Genomic DNA, 20824 nt, shown 5'->3' on the forward strand with positions numbered 1-20824 from the left:
AAGTGATGGCATCATACAGAATTTGGAAAGCTACAAGGCTGCCTTTTCATTTTCCAAACAGCAGGGGCTACAACTGATAGTGCAAACTCAGTGGCCAGTTAGACACTCTGAGCCAAATGCAACAGGGTGAGTGATGATGCAAGTGATGATCTCATGCTATCATACAGTGTGGACAGACAGTGGAACAGGAAGTGGGGCTGGGGGCAATGGTGGAACAGAAGTACTGACTAGAAAATCTTAACCGTGGAGTCCACAGGATGGACTGGATATAACAGGGGAGAAGAGAGAAGAGAACAAGAAAAAAGAAGGTAATTGTTCATGAACCTCATTTATAAGGCTGGAGAGCATGGAGGGGTTGGTTGTACATGAGAGTTTTAGGGCTGAGGCTAGGGAAAAGCCAGGAGTTCTATTTGGGCCAGGTTAAGTTTGAAATGCTATTGGACATCTATGGAGCTAGCACAATGTTTCACAAGTTGAAGTTCAGGGAAGAGATGGAGCTGACCAAGGCAGAAATCATCTTATGGAAAATGAAATTTATAACGATGGCATTGGATAATGCTATCTTAGGGGAATATGTAGATAGTACATAGAAATCAGGACTGAACTCTGGGTGTGAGTAATTCCTGTAGGCTCCACCTATCCACCCAACAGAGAACCAGGTGCTAACCAACCTAGCTTATAAGAAGGAATCATTTTTCTTTCTCTCTCTCTTCCTTCCTTCCTTCTTTCCTCCCTCCCTCCCTCCCCCTCCCTCCCTCCCTCCCTCCCTCTCTCCCTCCCTTTCCTTCTCCCACTGGCTCTCCCCCTCTTTCTCTCCTTCCCTCTCTCTTCATCTCTTCTCTCTCCCTCACCCTCCTCCTCCACTCTCTCCCTCTCCCTTCTCTCCCTCTCCCTTCTCTTCCTCTCCCTTCTCTTCCTCTCTCTCTCTCTCTCTCTCTCTCTCTCTCTCTCTCCACTTTTCTCTGGCTGGCCTCTTCCTCTCTTCCTCTTTCTCTGTCCCCCTTTCTCTGCCTTTAGCCCTTCTTCATGTCTCCTCCCCTTCCCCCAAAGAAACTCCCTTTTGTACAAGGCCTCCCTCCTGCTGCTTCACACGCCACTGTACACCAGGGACTATAAAAGAGTATATAAATATCAAAGCAATATCTGGAACACTTATATTTTCCAAGTAGAGGAAACTGGTTGGAATCTGACTGCGATTTCAATGCACACAATTAGGTTTCCAGGTAGTTAAATGGGGGCTTAACACTTACTTTAAAAACAGTTTGCAGGGAAAGGTTAGGGACTCACTTAGGTCCAGCAGCAAGATTTTACAGAAGGCATATTTGTTATACTCTTTTTCTCCAGATTTATGTATAGCTCCACATATGCTTTATATTAAAATTGGCAAAAATATGAGACAGTGTAGGTACCTACAGAGATCTTGGAAATTGTTTTCTAAAAGATTCTTTGGTGCCTGAACTGACAATGAGTAGCAGACAGACCAAGCAGATCTAAAGTTCAGTGCAAACACAAACATCCAATAACGAAAACCAAGTGTGTACGCATACCAGGTGCCCAAGAATGCCATTTTTCATGTACTAAAGTACAGATTAAGGAAAAATAAGTTTCAGAGACAAAAGATGTGGCAATTTCTTGTGTATCACTTTGGTAGGAACCCTGACATAGATGAATGAGTCCTTTTTATTAAAAGGTATCTTCCCTGAAATTAAAGTGGGTAGTAAGAAAAGCAACTTGAATTTAAGACTTTTCAAAAGGTAATCAAGAAACCAGAATGCATTCTGGTCACCGTCTTGTAATTACCTCATAGATTTCTTTCTTGCGGTCACCAGTCAACGAGTTGCCTGTAGGGTTGTTGCCATTCGGAATAGTATACAGAAATTTTGGAGTCCTTTTTGTGGGATCCTTGGAATCTTCTGGTTTCCACTGGGAAAGTACTTTTTTGAGACCCTCTGGAATAATCCCACAGTCATCACTGGGGACACTAATAAAATTGCAGCCCAGTGGTTTCATCTGTGGAGAATAAAGGAAAGCCCAAGAATGTAACATGATTATAAAATGCAAGCCCAGTTTCTTTTATATATATATATATATATATATATATATATAATGAAAATATATATAATGAAGAACTGTACTATTCATGGCCTTGTAAACATGTGTTTCAGGCGGTTGAGCTGTATATTATAATGCTCTTATTCCTCTGAGATCAGCAATAGCTCCCCGTCTCTTCCCACGAGGAGGCTTGTATTTCCCTGTCTCATTTATGTTAAACTTGGTCATGCATGTCTTATTCTGGTTCACAAAAGGTGAGCAGCAATGATGTGCTCTTTTTAGCCAAAGCAGAATCCTTAAAATACCAGCTCTTGGTTGTCTGGCAATGTTCCAAACGCACGGTGCTTCTGTGAACCTGGGGCTTGGAAGAATGATGCCACAGAGCGAGCTGCAGTAGCCTTGTGCTGGGTGTGTGGTATGAGAGAAATAAGGCTCGGTAGCTGCTAGTGCTTGAGACTTGCCCCTACTGCCTGAATTATTTTACAAGAAATCAAACTGTTTCACCAGCATTTATGGGCAATTTGGAGCAACATCATATGTGGTTTGCAGTGCTGTGACAAAGCACCTGAACAAAACTAGTTAAGAAAGGGAAGATTTATATATGGTCATTCATGGTAAAGATATTTCTATTCATTGTGGCAGGGAGAGCAGAGCGGGCAAGAACAACTCACATCATGGTGGTCAGGAAAAGAGAAAGAGGGGGGAGAGAGGTAGAGGTAAGGAATGGGGGAGAGAGAGGAAGAGGGAGAGGGAGGAAAGGAGGTGCAAGGAGTGGGAAGAAGGAAGAAGAGATAGAGGGAGAGAGGAAGAGGGAGGAAGGAAAGAGGAGGGAAGGTAGGAGGGAGGGAAGGAGAGAGAGGGGGAGGGAGTGAGGGAGGAAGAGAAGAGAAGAGAAGAGAAAGAGAAGAAGGAAGAAAAGAGAAGAGAAAGAGAAGAGAAGTAATTGTTAAGCTAATCAGGCTGAAAATCAACATCAGACCTTATGTTCCTCCAGGCAGATTGGTAAGATTAATGGTTAGGTAGCTCTTAATATGAGTTGAAATGGTTTTCTTCACAGATGCAAAGACCTACAGTCAAATATTATGTTTAATATTAAATTTGAGATCTCCATCAGATTCCTCCCCTAAAAGGTCAGAGAATCCTTTGGAAAAGGAAGCAGAAAGATTGTCAGAGGGGAGAGAGAACCCCAGGAGATCATGGTTCTCTGAATCAACTAAGCAAGGCACATATGAGCTCAGGGACTGAAGCAGCAGGCACAGGGCTGGCCTGGTGTACACCAGGTGGTCTGCATACACATTATAGCTACTGTATAGCTATTGTATAGCTATTGTGTACCTATTGTATAGCTATTGTATCGCTATTGGCTTACTGGTTTTGTTTCGTTTTGGAACTCTTGTGAGAAAGAGTAAATCTCAGACTCTTTCGCCTGCTCTTGGGACTTTTTTCCTCCTATTGAACTGTGTTCAACGTCCATATTACATTTTTGTTTCATTTTATTATGTTTTATCTTGCATTATTTGGTTGTTATCTTTCGGAAGCCTGTTGGTTTTTTTTTTTTTTTTTTTTTTTTTTTTTTTATAGCGACAGAAAAGGAGTGGATCTGGAGAGAAGGGGAGGTGGGGAGGAACTGGGAGGAGCAGAGAAAAGGGAAGCTATAATCAGGGTAGAGTATATAATGAAATCTATTTTTAAAATCTATTTTCAATAAGAAGCAACAGTTTCCTTCAGCTTTACCACCCTAATAACATGGACAAGTCGATGTAATTATTCTATATATGATGAGGACAATTCCTATGCTTCTTTGAGGGGGAAAACTGCAACAGTTTCCACAACCATTCATTGTATCACTGACAGTTTTGGATTATCTATTAATCCCAGCTGTGCTTCCCTGCTGGCGCTCACCAGACATAGCCCTCCTAAAATGGAATGCCCACCCTGATAGTCAGTGGTGAGGCACGTAACCCCCGTATCTCCTGTACGAGGCAGTTCCACCACCTTAACATTGGAGTAGAAACGCCCAGCACAGCATATTGGTTTAGAGCTATAGTAACTTGACATATAACATGGTTGTACTTTCCTATTTGGCAATGAAAAAACAAGTTGTTATTTTTTGTAAATGAAATCACATTTGATGTGAAATATGAAGAAACTAGATGTGGATTTTATATAATGTAATTTTAGCAAAAATTTCTTTCCTTTTTAAAGAAGAAATGGGGGAGGATTGTAGAAATAGGAGAAATATTCCCTTTTAAACATGTCCTTTCCTTTTTAAAGAAGAAATAGGAGGTTGTAGGTGGGTATTGCACACTATGTATTCAGGCCCTGATTTCTGTGCCCTGATATCTAGTTACAGTCTAGACAGAGGCATAGTCATGAATTTTGAAGAATCTCCTGTATTTATGCAGCGTAAGGAATGCTCAGCAATTATCTCTGATTGGTTAACAAAAAGCTGAACAGCCAATGCATGTGCAGAAGAAATAGGAAGGCTGGACTTCTGATCCACCAAGGGGAAGGAGTTCACCACAAGGTAGGTGTGGAAAAGGGGGAAGAGAGGTAGGGGAGAAGGGGGAGGAGGAGGAGGAGGGAGGGGAGGAGGGGAGGAGGGGGAGGAGGAAGTCACCCTGAGGTCAGGCATGGGAACAAGAAGAGCAAGCCAAGGATAGACTAAATGCAAGAAACCTAGGATGTGTTGCTGAGAAATAGCTAAGATAGCATAGAGGGTTAGGGATATCTGCTCAATTATTGTGAGAAAAGCCTTTTGAATAAATCTATAGTCTCTAACTCAATTGTTTGGGAGTAAGCTGAGTTCGGAAAAAAAATGCCACTCTTAAATTTTATCCTATGTATGAACTAGGGAATGTTTAGTGTGTCTCACCTTTTAAGAGCCTCTGGCTTACAGATGAAAATATTATATTTTAGTTTGTTTTGGGCAGATACCATGTTTTGTTTTGTTTATATTTTCATTTTGCTGTGATTTTGAAGCAAAACGGCATAAACTCCAATCTTCTTTGGAAATGTAAGTGCACCGTATAGTATATAGCATTTCAAATATCGAATTATACCATAAACATAGAATAGGAGGATAACATCTCTCTTATGAACAATGTAGGATTTGAAGTCACCAAGTCCCACAAAGCACACACGCAAGTGATTCGCAGAGCACTCAGACATAATCATCAACACTTTTACCTGAAACTCAACCACAGCGTAACTCAACAATATGTGATCCAAAATTACCTGGATCACATTAAACATATTTAATCAATATAATCCCATTTGCCTAAGCTTTCTAATTTAAACTTTTACCTATCCTTCAACCTCTTTTTGCCTTCTCCACAACTTCTGTCCTGAATGTTTCAGAGCATATCGTGGAGCTATAGATGTAAGTGTATTTCCTGCAACGCAAATTGATCATTTCTGCTTGGTGCTAAGGAATGGGAACACAGTCTCCCTCCACTCCTTAAACTTATGACTGTGTGGTAGTAGCAATTCATTGCTGCTGAGAATAAGTTATGAAAAATATGAACAGGCTTCCGGATAACCACTGAACTTCAGGAAACCAAAGACTCTCTAAAAGCAACCTAGTACAGACCACACACTTTCCTCGTTCTACCTCCCTGCCACCTATGTCTGTGTGTGTGTGTGGCATGTGTGGGGTGTACATCTGTATGTGAATGCACATACATGTGTGCATGTGTAGGTCCAAGGTTGATGTTGGGGAATGATCCTCCCCCTTATTCATGAAGGCAGGGTGTCTTAATCAGATCCAGAGTTCTCACACGTAGTCTTGATAGCCAGCTCTGGGGATTCCCTGGCTCTACCTTCTGGTCTGGAACTGTAGGTATGCTTCACCCCCACCAGAACTTCCTTGGATCCTGGGCATCTGAGCTCTGCTCCTCTCCTTGCATGAATCAACATTTAAATCACCAGGTCATCTCCCCAGTCCCCTAAAAGAGCACTTTTTTAAAGAAAAAAACCCCAGCACCTTTGACCTTAGTGTTTCGATGTTAATGTGATTAGTGATATAGCACATACTCAGATCTCAGCTGTCACACAAAGTCAAGCACGATGATAAATTCTAATGAAAGTGACTTTACTATGATAGATCAAAGACAAAATAGCTTGTTGATATGGTAATAAACTACTCAAGTTTTAAACACAAGACACTATCGAGCTTTATTGCAAAGGAAGAAATCTTTTTTAAAACAGGTCTTTGAGGTGATTGTCTAAAGGGTTGCCAAGAACTTGCTGTTTTGTAAAAATGTGTACTTACTGCAAAAAGGGCTCCTGAATACAGTGGTTCATTGACCAGAACAGTGTCTCCAGGATTGATGAGCATTTCAAACACCTAACAAAAGAAGCACAGGTTAGCTCACACAGAATGGCTCCCCCTCTTAGAATATCTTTTCTTTTGTACTTCCAGGACCTAGGGAGGCATTGGACATTTTTATACAAGGGCCAGGCAACACCTACTTTGTGAGCCATAGTATTTCTGTTGCAGCTGCTCATCTCTGCCTCTATTGTGAGAGAGCAGTCACAAGCAATGTGTAAATAAATGTGAGTGCCAATAAAACTTTATTTACCAACTTAGCTAACAGTCTGGATTTTGCTGTGGACCAGTTGGTTAATCTCCATTGTAGGGTAAAATGGAAAAACAAAGAAGAACATAACTGGTTTAGCTTCTAAAATTCATCGGTTCCTTTTACTGCTTCTTGAAAAATGTGTTGGTTATCAACTATGAGTCAGACTAGGGAGTATTGAAAATAAAAATCCTTGGCAAAGTGACAGAGTTCTTACTCTCCTGATGCTGCTGATCCTCTGAGAGCTAGATGCTAATCAGATAATTATCTAAATAGAGAAGGTAAGACCAGTAGCAAGTGCTGTTGGGTCAGGTGCCCAATGTGAGCATCTCACTGTAGGACTTGGGCATTCAGAGAACCCAGGCAAAGCTTCTGTGAGAAAGTGATGTTCGGGTGGGCATAGGGACAAGTGACAGTTGGCACTTTTTAGTAAACTGGAAGACTTCTGGGTCTTGAGGTGGACTGTGAAGAGGAGGAGGGGGAGAAAGAAGGGGGAGGAGGGAGAGGAAGAGGGAGGGAGGGACAGAAGGAAGGATGGAGGGAGGAAGAGGGGGCAGTTTGGACAGAGAACATCATGCAAGTATTCAGGCCATGGGAAGACTCTAACGACATAAGGACTTTAAGAAAGGAGAGAAAGGGACCACACTGTTAGGAAGATTATTCTGACTGCAGCATAAACTAATGAGAGGGGGAACTATGTGTACAGTTTTGAGGATTTGGGAGGTGACTGATACGGTCCTAGGGATAGACACTGGTGCAGAGGTGGAACTCTAGGGAAGGCCTGTGAGGTGTTTAGGAAAGGAAAACCATGGGGCATGCTCATGGGCTACAAAGGCGTGAGGAAGAGGAGCTGAAGACTTGAGTATCAATCACTTAAACAGAGGGCCAAAATATTGCCCATATTTGAGCGAGTGGATGAGTCATTTAGGTGCTTTCTTTTTTCTTTCTTCCTTTAAACATCCTGCTACAGTGTTACACGGAAGAGTGGTCAGATGCATTTGGAAAGAGCATGGAAGGGGTGGGCATGTGCTTGAGCGAAGACAGGCAGATGTAGCCTGCAGATCCACTCAAGATATCTGAGCTTAGCTGAGGACGATATTTAAAAGAGGCCACACAAGTCTGAGACAGGAGAGCCATACACTGAGAGAGTTGGAGTGTAAGAAAGCATGAAGTAGTCAGAACTACTAAACAGTGTTTATTTAGCAAGGCTTGGAGGTGTGGATTGTGAAGAACCCTGATGTTCATCACAGGTAGACATTTCTGCATTCCAAATGTAGGGTCTACTATGACTCAATAGTATACAAGTCACAGAATAATCCATCTTACTGCCTGCTAATCACAGTCCCTGCTTTGGGTCTCTCTTCCAGTTTAATAGCCTATATGTCATAAGCTATTGAATAGTAACTAAAAATTAGGGCTATTTTATTTGAGCTAGAAGAATTGACTGCTATTCTCTAACTTGGCCTGATGCTTTATTTTTCTTTCCGAACTTTTGACCTCTTATAGAATCCATACTCCTCACAAAAGTTCCTAGTGGACCCCACCTTTACAAGACATCCTGTCACCAAAGGAATCAGCTGAGGGACTGACACATGTCCTAACAGCAAGTAACAGGAGCAGTTCTTCATATATATTTCCCACAGTTATTGGTGGGGGTGTCCCAATACAAAACCAAGTGTACCAGTTGAAAGGGGAAGATGTACCTCACCTGTGCCACTAAATAAAGGGTAGAGATTAGAAGGGGGGTGAGCTCTCAAGAGAGGTCACTCATAGTGGAGGAGCTAGTGGCAGTTGACAGCTGCTGGGGGAGAGAGAATCATTTTCCTGGTGTATTTGTTCATGGGTAGTTTCCAATGCTCCAGTAGATGGCTCTGCTCCCATGCACACATAGGTGAATATTAGTGGGACTTAGCCAGTTATTAAAAGAAAAAAAGAGGAGAATGTGAATTTGGGAGGAAGATGTATGTGTAGGTTCAGGAGAATTGGTGGGATATGATCACATATCCCTGTATTCATGAAATTTCTCCAGGAATAAATTAAAAAGTAAAATAGATGAAAGAGAAATGAAAATAAATCTATTGTTGACACAGCCAGGTATAAATGAGGTTAATTTACCTAAATAAAAATTGATAGGAAATATAATTAGCTTCCACGGAACACATGGAACAAATAATATTAAATAAGATTATCAAATATTAAATCAGATTATTGCCATGGACTCCGTAATAAAGTCACATAAACTGACTTCATTCTTTGATCTGACTGGAATTATAACAGGTAATGGAGAAACTGTTTTCTGTCTCTTTCCACAAGGAAAGGTCACTTTTCAAAGAAAGTCATATCTTCGAGAGGATTTCTAAGTATAGATCCATAGAATCACAAATGTTTCTCTTCTAGTAGTAACCTACATAGTAGCTAATTCATTCCCCTATTCTAAATGCAAAAGGAGAGGTTATTTTTAGTTCTAATATCAATTATTAACCCAAAGCATGTGTACCTGGCTTGTGGGTGCAGTCAACCCTCACCTTCACCCCTCCTGTCCTATCCTTTGACTTAGAGTTTCCTGTTTATTATCCTAGGCGAAGACAAAAACAGAACAAAACAAACAAAAAGACACTAGTAGCACACAAAACTATCTCCCTTGTAGCTTGTGGGAGAGGACCACATTGTGGACTGTGCTTGACTCTACACACCGCTTTTATTTTCCCTCCCTTCTTACCTTACAGAGACCGTCTTGACAGCCAGATGTGATGCAGAGGTCCATCTGTCCTTCGTTGGGTGAGTAGTTGACAGTCGGAGGATTATGCAATTTTATTTGCAACTGTTTTAGCCAGGACAGAAGTTCTGGAATTCTAAGGCATACAATGCACTTTAAAATTTATGGTCATAATAATCATAGAAACAGTAGGCAGGGAAGAAATAGTGGCTTAATATCAAACTCATTATACATTTGATCTAAAAATCCCTCAAATGCCTTTCAGCGGCATCAGTATTCTCACTTAAAAAATGAGGCAATGGAGTTATATGTTAAGAGATTCACATAAATTCAATCAGCCAGAAAGTCACATAAAGCCAGCCGTTTAATCCATGAGCCAAAAGCCTGACTCCACATCCTATTTAATTTGAAGCCTGAAGGCTTTGTTTCCCCCTAGGACATTCTTTACATAGTAGAGTTTTTTTTTACCTTAGGAATATTACTATAAACTAGATGTTTACCCAATTCATGTGCACATGATTTAACAGTATGCTTTCAATAAACAGAATATGTTTCGTTTTTTTATTTTGACTATAATACACACACACACACACACACACACACATACACACACCCCCCCACACACACAGCCTAGTCTATCCCCTACCTGGCCACAAATACATTTAATAAAATATTATATAAAGAATGAATAAATTAGCCTTTATTTTTGGAAGAAGACTAGCTAAAGGAAGTCTTGGTGTATAGTTGAGTTTGTTGTTCAGCAATTAGAATTTATAGAAGCCATGTATTTGTTTAAAAGGAAGCATCGTGACACCTGTCAGAGAACCTGGTAGGCAGCTGCCAGACTCTCTCAGATCTCTCTGCTTCCCCCCACACTCAATCCCTCAGTCTTCTCCTTAGCACTGCAACAGATCACTACTGCAGTTCCCCTCCACTGCCTGAGTGTCCTGTGGATCCTACAGACCATATCCTTCTGTCATTTCCCTCACTCATCACTGTCTCCCAGCCATCAGCACCAGCAGGTATTCTGTGAGGACATACCAGGTGAGTAGGCCAGTAAAACAGGCAACACACAGCTATCATGCTCTAGAATTCAATGAACGCTTTGACACAGGAGAAGACTTTCTGAACAGAACACAGATTGTACAGGCACTAAGATCAATATTTAATAAGTGAGACCTCATGAAACTGAAAAGCAAAGGACACTAATAATTGGATGAAATGGCAGTCTACAGAGTGGGAAAAGTTTTTACTAACTCCTTATTTGGTAGAGGACTAATATCCAAAGTGTATAAAGAACTCAATAATAGATCTCAGAAAAACAAACGAAGCAATTCAAAATGGAAATACAGATCTAAACAGAGAAGTCTCAATAGAGGAATCACAGCCACTATGGAAATCAATATTACAGTTCCTCAGAAAATGGATCTAACTCAAGACCCAGCTATACCACTCTTGGGCATATACCCAAGAGATGGTCCATCATATCCCAGACACTAGCTCAACAATGTTTACTGTGGCTTTATTCTTAATAGCCAGAAACTGGAAACAACCTAGATGCCCTGATACAGAGGACTGGCTGAAGGGAATGTGGCACATTTATACACTAGAGAATTACTCAACTGTTAAAATTATTGACATCATGAAAGCTGCAGGCAAATGGATAGAATTAGAAAAAAAATCAAGTGAGGTAGCCCAGATTCAGAAAGACAAATATGGCATGTAGATACATTCACTTGTAAGTGGATATATGCTAAGCAATCAATACACAAGATACAACCACAGACTTGGAAAGGTTATGGAAAGTGAAACAGTCCGCAGGGAAAGACAGGGGAGGGATGATGACTTCTAGTAATGCCAGAAAAGGAGTATCAACAGGTTATCTATTGTTGCCAGGTGAGGCTTCCAGAGGCAAGACTGGGTTGCATTCAATTGAGTTGTGGGCCAAGGGGGTGCCATTGCTGAGGACAACACCCACACAACTCAGTGAAATGGCTGTTCAGCTGGTGTCTACGCGGTGCCTTCAGTTTCTCTGGTATGGGAAGGTACTCTTTAGAGTACCGAAAAAGGAATGTGGACACCAACCCAGCCACTAAATCTTTGACCTACAATCTGTGACGCAATGGTTGCACAGAACTCGTGGGAGTGGCCAACCAATGTCTGATTTGACTTCTGGCCCACTCCATAGGCAGGAGCCCATCCCCAACAATGCTTGGTAAACTAGAAACCCAAGACGAGATAGCTCAAAGACCTATCAAACACAACCGGTAAAAACAAAAACCAAACCAAAACAAAATGGTTTCTAATGATACTCTGGCATAGTCAGAGAGGGACGCTGCATCCAGCATCACCAGAGAGGCAGTGGATGGGAACAGATGCAGAGACCCACAGGCAGGCATTATGTAGAGAGAGTGTAAATTGGAGTTTCCCATCAAATCCCTTCCCTCAGGGCTCACGGAATGTTGAGGCAGAGGTCAGAGTCAGAGGGAATAGAGGACACCAGGAGAACATGGTTCTCTGAATGAACTAAGAAAGGTGCATACTAGCTCACAGAGACTGAAACAGCAAGTACAGGCCCTACCAGGGTCTACAACAGGTCCTCGGCATACATTACCGCTATTGGCTTAGTGTTTTTATGGGACTCTTGACTGTGAGAATGAGTGTGTCCCCGGCTCTTTTGCCTGATCTTGGGATTCTTTTCTTCCTGTTGGGTTGCCGTGTCCCACTTCAATGTGACAGTTTTTGCCCCATCTTATATTTTAAATTTTGTCATGTTGAGTTAGAAGCTTGTTCTTTTCTAATGAGAGACAGAAAGGGAATGAATCTAGATGGGAGAGGAGTTGGGGAGGAACGGAGGAGTGGCGAGGAAAGCATATTTCAGGATAAAATATATGAGAAGAGAGTCTATTTTCTATAAAAACAATACATCCACATTTAGTTCTTTTAAAATAGGAAAGATCATTATTGTTCAAGGACTGTTCCATACATTTCCTCTCTCTTCCCACTATGATGCTTCACCTAGTGTTCTTTTCAGTATCATACTCAGCTCAAATGGGACTTTCTTCTAGATGTTTCTCTGGCTTTCCCAGTCATTTAAAGTTGAAAGCTAGTCCCTGGGGTGTGTGAAGCATTTAGTACTGATTTTGGTTTTTGTATTTTAAAATTTCTTCTCCCAACTTCCCCTATCATTGTACACCCCATCAACAAAAGAATTCAGTCACTTTATCAATGGCATTGGAAAATGAACCAGTATGAGCCTACATCTATTGAACACTTACCCATAGCTTGAGGAATATTGGAGGGCCCTTTGAAACATCTCTCCTTCAAACCGGATGGTGCTTCCGTTCTCCACAGTGAAGACAGCTGACTTAAAGGGGAACACTTTCGGGTTCGGAGATCCAGGAGCCAGGGAGATGATGTCTTTGGGTGCTCTACTCATTATCTCCACTATGATAAACACGGAAAAAAAAATTCGTCCACTGTCCCGTGGTCTGAACGTTAGTGTCTCTGACCAAGTCTTATACTAGAATCTAGTACTCGATATGATATATTAAAGATGGGATTAGATCACGATAACTCTGCCTTCAGAAACGAAATTTCCTTCTAAAGAGGCCGAACTGCAGCGAGAAGCATCGTCTATTTGGATTTGCCCTCACGGGTACCTGATGTTGGACATGGTGGCCTCCGCCACCGAGAGAGTATTCTTGCTGTTTATTGAATTACTGCTCCTCTAGTCTGACGTAGCAGCATACTGGGCTAAGACTGAATGCTAGTCTAAAATAAGTGCAAAATAACTTTTTCTAGGCTTCCTCACTGCCGGAGGAATCCAAGAATGCAGATGGCCAAGAAAAAGGGCTCTCCGCAGTAGCAGAAGGCCTTTCTCCCCGTTGCCCAATACCTACCTGCTCCACCTCTGGCTCCCATTCCCCAGTCCTGTCTTCCCTGTAGAGCCTTTCTTGCAAGGTGTACCCCATGTTTGGCCCCCAGGCTCATCTCTAAATACTCCTGCAAAAGTAGTCACTGCTTTGCTTTGCCTCTGGCCCAAGCTCTTAGTGAACAAAAGTTAAGTAACTCCTCCTTCACTAACGCTCACAGACTGTCTTCACACTTGAATGAATGGGCGCGACCTAGCGGTGATCACCAAAACAGGGCACCGCACAGAGCTTCGGCTAAGAAAACTCAACTCTTGCAGAGCGGAGCGGGCTCCGGCTTTGTTTTTCACCTGTAGCTCTGATAGGGGATGTCTTTCTGGCCAGGCTCGTTGCAGTGAGGAACCTTGAGTAATTCATGTCTCTGCTGGTCGCGTGGAACAGGACTAGAAAAGTCGGTCACTGAGAACGGCTTCCCAGATCACTCGGGCTGCACTGTTAGCTGTCTCCGGGTAGTGCTGCGGAGTGCCACCCAATCTGCCTGGCTAACAGCCGCTGTCAGTGTCTGAGATCTAAATAGGCCCGGGTCAGGCGACAGAAGGGACAAAGTTCATCCACCGAGTGGCAGTATCTGACCCGAGTGGACCGCAGTCGGCCACGCCCCCTCCCACCCCGCGTCCTGGCCTATGGCAGCTGACCTCAGGCCACCTAAGTCATCGGTCAGGGATGGGCGTGGCGAGAGGCCCTGCTGTGATGCACAATAGCAATCGGATCGGTGCCCGAATTCACTTAAAAGCAGGATGGATTCTGGACCTTGCTGCTCAGTCTTGCAGTACAGCGTTGCTATTGGCCACGCCCCCCACTCCGGCCCTCCCGGACAGATCTTGAAATGAGTGCCCGGAACTGGACAGATCTCAGGTCTCAGGTCTCAAGATCTTTGTCCTTCACTACCCTCTGGTGGTGGTTTTGTTCCATTGCAACGGGTACCAAGAGGCGCTCTCAGTATCGAGGTCTCTCTCTCTCTCTCTCTCTCTCTCTCTCTCTCTCTCTCTCTCTCTCTCTCTCTCTCTCTCTCTCTCTCTCTCTCTCTCTCGCTCCCTCTCTCATCCCTACCCCTAAATCTTCAAGGGGACCCAGATGAATTCAGGTAACTCTTCAAAACAGAAGCCTGGTACAGTGAGTGGGGAGAGTTAACCCACCCTCGCAAATTTGAAAACTTAGTCTTCAGTCTCCTCAATTTTCAGCCTCTTCTCTCACTGAATTGCAGAACTTTCACTGTGTAAGAGCTCGGTTCAAAGTGTGTTGGATATGGTGCAGATAAAGCGATTATCAAATTCGAAATTACCTGGTCGATGACGATACAAAGAGAAACTGTCTTAAGTTTAGTTATTTAAAGGAGTGCACAGTGAAGGGCTCAGGGAGTCCTTTCAGCAGTCGAGGTGCCCGCGCCATATAGTGATCGAGTTCCAAAATTATTAAAGAACAGTTGAAAACACAGGGTTAAAGCTTGTCCCGGGAAACGGGAGATCTCATGACTCTTGAGGTGTCAGCTTTATTTGACCATGGTGGTTTAAAACAGTCATGGTGGTAGGGGACTTTCCACTCAAGAGGACGGTCCTTAGACTGGTGAGGGGGGCTTCGGAAGTTATAACCATTATGAGGCTAAAAGAAATACGCCACAATTCGCCTGACTTCTCAGCATTGAAGGTCACCCTCTTACTGCACTCTTACACTCTGAAGACACAACACAAAGCATAGACTCTTAGACCATCAAATCATGAAATACAGAGTTTTTAAAAAAAGCTGGGGCTGGGGATTTAGCTCAGTGGTAGAGCGCTTACCTAGGAAGCGCAAGGCCCTGGGTTCGGTCCCCAGCTCCGAAAAAAAGAACCAAAAAAAAAAAAAAAAAAAAAAAAAGCTTGCTGCATTTTCTATGCAGACTTTTCTGTGTTTTAGTTAAGTTTAAATATTGTCTGGATAAAACGCCATGACCAAGGCAACTTAGAAAGCATTTGATTCAGGGTTTACCGTTCTATAGGGTTAGCCCATCAGCGGCAGCAGGCAGACATGGAGGCAGGGCCCTGAATCTGTAGCTGAGAGTTTGTAATTTGATTCTCAGGCAAGAGGCAGGGAGAGCTCCCTGGGAAACCCGGGTAGCTTGCTCCAAGGGACACCTCCTCCAACAAGGCCCCGCCTCTCCAAAGTCCCAAACAGTCTTACCAACTGGGGACAAAGTGTTCAAATATATGAGTTTATGAAGAACTTTCCCACTCAAACTACCACATTCTGGAATTAGACAGGCAAAATACCTGAGACGCTGATGATGATTCAGGTCAGGTCGGGAAGCAAAATGGCTCATCAGAGAAGGTGAAAGGATGTGGGGGTGCTGGGGGTCGTGGTTCTAGAAACGCGCCACAGAATATAGCCACAATCCATGGGAAAGGGCTGTACATTAGTTGTTTTTTCTTGTTGCTGTAACCAAATACTTGTGAAGAAGCAACTTAAACGACCAGAGGGCAACCCTGGATTACAGTTCAGGGAGATAATGTCATATTGGCAGAGAAGCTCAGAGGCAAGAGAATGAAGTGTCTACCTGACATCTACCGTTGGAATGCAGCAGGTTGAGAGAGTTGGGACCAGACTGTGAAACCCCAAGGCCTGCCCCTAGTAAACCACTTCCTCTAGTGAGGTTCCTTGTCTAAAGGTTTTAGGGCTTTCCTAAATAGCCTCACTGAGTTTTCAAACACGTGATCTTATAGGAGAGACTTCACACTCAAACCACCACAGACTGTCAAGAGTTAAGTGGAGAAGAGCTCAACAGTCAATCTGGAGTCACAAGTTAAAATTGATTGTCCAAGAGGGAGGACTCTGGCTTTGCACAGTGCAGGAGCAGTTGTCTCCAGGGAGCAAGGTGAAAGGCAAAGCTCAGGTCTTACTGGCGAGTCTTTAAAGCCTTGGCTTAGGATTGCCAGAGGATAGAACCCAGGGGCTGAGAGATCCTTTATTCAAACATTTATTGAATCCTTATTCTCTGCAAAGGATCGTCATGAATTTTAAAGGGTGGTGGAGACCATTCATTGCTCTCAAAGAGCAGAAGAGGCGAGTGATTTCATACAAGGCAGTGTCTTGCTTGCAAGGTGGATACAAGCTCAAGAGAAGAGATGGGGTGGGGAGTGGGGAGTGGGGGGAGGGGGCTAGGTGAGGGGTGTTGAGTTTTAGTAGAGAGACATTCAAAGCTGGATTGGAAACTTTTATTCTTTTGTGATCTTTGTCAAGGTTGCAGTTTAACCAAACGAGGTCACACACAGCCTAATCCACACACAGCCTAGTCATCATTTTTCAAAAAGCTTTTGTTATTTTGTGTCGTGTCCCCTCCCCCAACCCCTCCCCTCCCCCCAACCCCTCCCCTCCCAACACTACACCCCACCAGTAATGGAACTGAGGACCTAACCTAGGCAAGCCTTCTACCACATAGTTAAATCCCCAAGCCCTTCTCTTAGAACTCAGAGGACAAAGAAAGACTTGTTTTTAACTTACCAGAGTCTTGTTCCACAAGCAGAGATAACCATGCTTTTAAACACCATCTTCAGGAACAGAGAGCGAGCTTAGTGACAGAGCACTCACCCACAGTGTACAGAACCCTAGGATCAGCTCTCAGCACCACAGAGCAGAGAAAAAAAACAGAATAAAAAGAAGCAAACACAGTTGTGTTCAGATGAGTTTTTATCATGTATGAATTTTTTAATTGTGTATGAATTTGCATACATTGAGGCTAAGTTGTGGAGATAGATTTGGCTGGTGAAATGAAAAATTGGCCTATTTATAGGGAGGATAGCCTCCAAACACAATGGAATGAGTCTACTAGGGGTTTAATAGTAAAATATTCCCAAGAAGCTTACCCAGTGGAAATCAATTTTCTCACAGGAGTGAGGCTGTCAGGCCAAAGGTCAAGGTGTTGGCTGACTTGGTTTCTTCATAGAGCATTCTCTTCACTGTGTGGATTTCTTTCTTCTCTCTGTGCACTCATATAGTAATTTCTTTGGGCGATAGCTATGTGCCTGGTGTCTCTTTCTCCTTTCTTAGGGATACTAGTTATATCAAACCAAACCTACTCGTAGGATCTCATTTAACATTAGTATACCTCTTTAAAATCCCTATCACATAAAAGTCCTGGAAAGAATAGGAATTCAAGGCCCATACCTAAACATAGTAAAAGCCATATACAGCAAACCAGTTGCTAACATTAAACTAAATGGAGAGAAACTTGAAGCAATCTCACTAAAATCAGGGACTAGACAAGGCTGCCCACTCTCTCCCTACTTATTCAATATAGTTCTTGAAGTTCTAGCCAGAGCAATCAGACAACAAAAGGAGGTCAAGGGGATACAGATCGGAAAAGAAGAAGTCAAAATATCACTATTTGCAGATGATATGATAGTATATTTAAGTGATCCCAAAAGTTCCACCAGAGAACTACTAAAGCTGATAAACAACTTCAGCCAAGTGGTTGGGTATAAAATCAACACAAATAAATCAGTAGCCTTCCTCTACACAAAAGAGAAACAAGCTGAGAAAAAATTAGGGAAACGACACCTTTCATAATAGACCCAAATAATATAAAGTACCTCGGTGTGACTTTAACCAAGCAAGTAAAAGATCTGTACAATAAGAACTTCAAGACTCTGAAGAAAGAAATTGAAGAAGACCTCAGAAGATGGAAAGATCTCCCATGCTCATGGATTGGCAGGATTAAAATGGCCATTTTACCAAAAGCAATCTACAGATTCAATGCAATCCCCATCAAAATACCAATCCATTTCTTCAAAGAGTTAGACAGAACAATTTGCAAATTCATCTGGAATAACAAAAAACCCAGGATAGCTAAACTATCCTCAACAATAAAAGGAATTCAGGGGGAATCACTATCCCTGAACTCAAGAAGTATTACAGAGCAATAGTGATAAAAAGTGCATGGTATTGGTACAGAGACAGACAGATAGACCAATGGAACAGAATTGAAGACCCAGAAATGAACCCACACACCTATGGTCACTTGATTTTTGACAAAGGAGCCAAAACCATCCAATGGAAAAAAGATAGCATTTTCAGCAAATGGTGCTGGTTCAACTGGAGGTCAACATGTAGAAGAATGCAGATCGATCCATGCTTATCACCCTGTACAAAGCTTAAGTCCAAGTGGATCAAGGACCTCCACATCAAACCAGATACACTCAAACTAATAGAAGAAAAACTAGGACAGCATCTCGAACACATGGGCACTGGAGAAAATTTCCTGAACAAAACACCAATGGCTTATGCTCTAAGATCAAGAATCGACAAATAGGATCTCATAAAACTGCAAAGCTTCTGTAAGGCAAAGGACACTGTGGTTAGGACAAAACGGCAGCCAACAGATTGGGAAAAGATCTTTACCAATCCTACAACAGATAGAGGCCTTATATCCAAAATATACAAAGAACTCAAGGAGTTAGACCGCAGGGAGACAAATAACCCTATTAAAAATGGGGTTCAGAGCTAAACAAAGAATTCACAGCTGAGGAATGCTGAATGGCTGAGAAACACCTAAAGAAATGTTCAACATCTTTAGTCATAAGGGAAATGCAAATCAAAACAACCCTGAGATTTCACCTCACACCAGTGAGAATGGCTAAGATCAAAAACTCACGGGACAGCAAATGCTGGCGAGGATGTGGAGAAAGAGGAAGACTCCTCCATTGTTGGTGGGATTGCAGACTGGTACAACCATTCTGGAAATCAGTCTGGAGGTTCCTCAGAAAATTGGACATTGAACTGCCTGAGGATCCAGCTATACCTCTCTTGGGCATATACCCAAAAGATGCCCCAACATATAAAAAAGACACGTGCTCCACTATGTTCATCGCAGCCTTATTTATAATAGCCAGAAGCTGGAAAGAACCCAGATGCCCTTCAACAGAGGAATGGATACAGAAAATGTGGTACATCTACACAATGGAATATTACTCAGCTATCAAAAACAATGACTTTATGAAATTCGTAGGCAAATGGTTGGAACTGGAAAATATCATCCTGAGTGAGCTAACCCAATCACAGAAAAACACACATGGTATGCACTCATTGATAAGTGGCTATTAGCCCAAATGCTTGAATTACCCTAGATGCCTGGATCAATGAAACTCAGGACAGATGATCAAAATGTGAATGCTTCACTCCTTCTTGAAAAGGGGAACAAGAATACCCTTCCAGGGAATAGAGAGGCAAAGGTTAAAAGAGACACAGAAGGAACACCCATTCAGAGCCTGCCCCACATGTGGCCCATACATATACAGCCATCCAATTAGACAAGATGGATGAAGCAAAGAAGTGCAGGCAGACAGGAGCCGGATGTAGATCTCTCCTGAGAGACACAGCCAGAATACAGCAAATACAGAGGCGAATGCCAGCAGCAAACCACTGAACTGAGAATAGGACCCCCGTTGAAGGAATCAGAGAAAGAACTGGAAGAGCTCGAAGGGGCTCGAGACCCCTTATGAACAACAATGCCAAGCAACCAGAGCTTCCAGGGACTAAGCCACTACCTAAAGACTATACATGGACTGACCCTGGACTCTGACCTCATAGGAAGCAATGAATATCCTAGTAAGAGCACCAGTGGAAGGGGAAGCCCTGGGTCCTGCTAAGACTGAACCCCCAGTGAACTAGATTGTTGGGGGGAGGGCGGCAATGCTGGGAGGATGGGGAGGGGAACACCCATAAAGAAGGGGAGGGGGAGGGATTAGGGGGATGTTTGCCCAGAAACCCAGAAACCGGGAAAAGGAATAACACTGGAAATGTAAATAAGAAATATCCAAGTTAATAAAAAATAATCCCTTTTACAAATGCAGAGTGAGGGCCAGGGCTTTAGAGTTATTGAGTGAATTTTATTGAACCCTCTAGCTTTTCTTTTTAAATTTATTTTAGAAATTGTTTTATTCGTACTTGTGCAAAATATAGCAAAATCCATGTGGCTAGGCACCACATTGTCTTGCTAATATTTGAACGCCACGTTGGACATGATAAGAAAAAGATGTCCTTTAAAATCATAAAGTTGTATACCCCTGTTTGGAAACAAGTAGAGTTGACCCACACAGAGTGTTCATTAAATTTTACAGAATGCCTGAATTTAATAGTAGTGATAGAATTAGCTGAAATGCACACACACACACACACACACACACACACACACACACACACACACACAACTTGAGAACTCCAAAATGATAAGGCTCACATAGAGTAGAGAAGGCTAGTGAATGAAGCAGGGCCACTGGTAGTCAGGTGGAAAAAAATTAATGTAATGAGATATGACATACAAAAAAAAGAGAAAGAATGTAGAGAAAGTCATGTTGTCTTAGTCTGTTTTCTGTTGTTATAACGGAATATCTGAGACCACTTTACAGGGTAAGAGATGTTTATTCTTGAGCACAGTTCTGGGGGAGGCATGGCAGCTAAGAGCAAGGCACTCCCCACTTCTTGGCTTAGTTGAGGGCTTCACGGTGGAAGACATGACAGATGGTGTAGAACGTCAGAATGTGTGTAGGAGAGGTGGGGGAATGTGGGAAGGAGTG

At 42.6% G+C, this 20824-nt stretch overlaps 1 protein-coding gene across 3 annotated transcripts in view; it reads right to left on the bottom strand.

Annotated features, from left to right (window-relative positions):
• Aadat (aminoadipate aminotransferase) overlaps positions 1-20824 on the bottom strand; it is a 46153-nt gene that overhangs the window by 21196 nt on the left and 4133 nt on the right. Inside the window, exons 1-5 of one of the 3 annotated variants that reach the window (NM_017193.1) lie at positions 13571-13749; positions 12627-12795; positions 9352-9484; positions 6326-6400; positions 1801-2010 (exon numbers count right to left, since the gene is read on the bottom strand). In NM_017193.1, the coding sequence (NP_058889.1) occupies positions 1801-2010; positions 6326-6400; positions 9352-9484; positions 12627-12795; positions 13571-13637 (654 nt within the window). In that variant the 5' untranslated portion in view covers positions 13638-13749. Of the gene's footprint in view, positions 1-1800; positions 2011-6325; positions 6401-9351; positions 9485-12626; positions 12796-13250; positions 13483-13570; positions 13750-20824 lie in introns of those variants that run through there. The other 2 variants (XM_063275270.1, XM_063275271.1) reach the window with 2 other exon arrangements.

Source organism: Rattus norvegicus, chromosome 16 (genome assembly GCF_036323735.1).
Source record: "Rattus norvegicus strain BN/NHsdMcwi chromosome 16, GRCr8, whole genome shotgun sequence".
Classification (NCBI taxonomy): domain Eukaryota; kingdom Metazoa; phylum Chordata; class Mammalia; order Rodentia; family Muridae; genus Rattus; species Rattus norvegicus.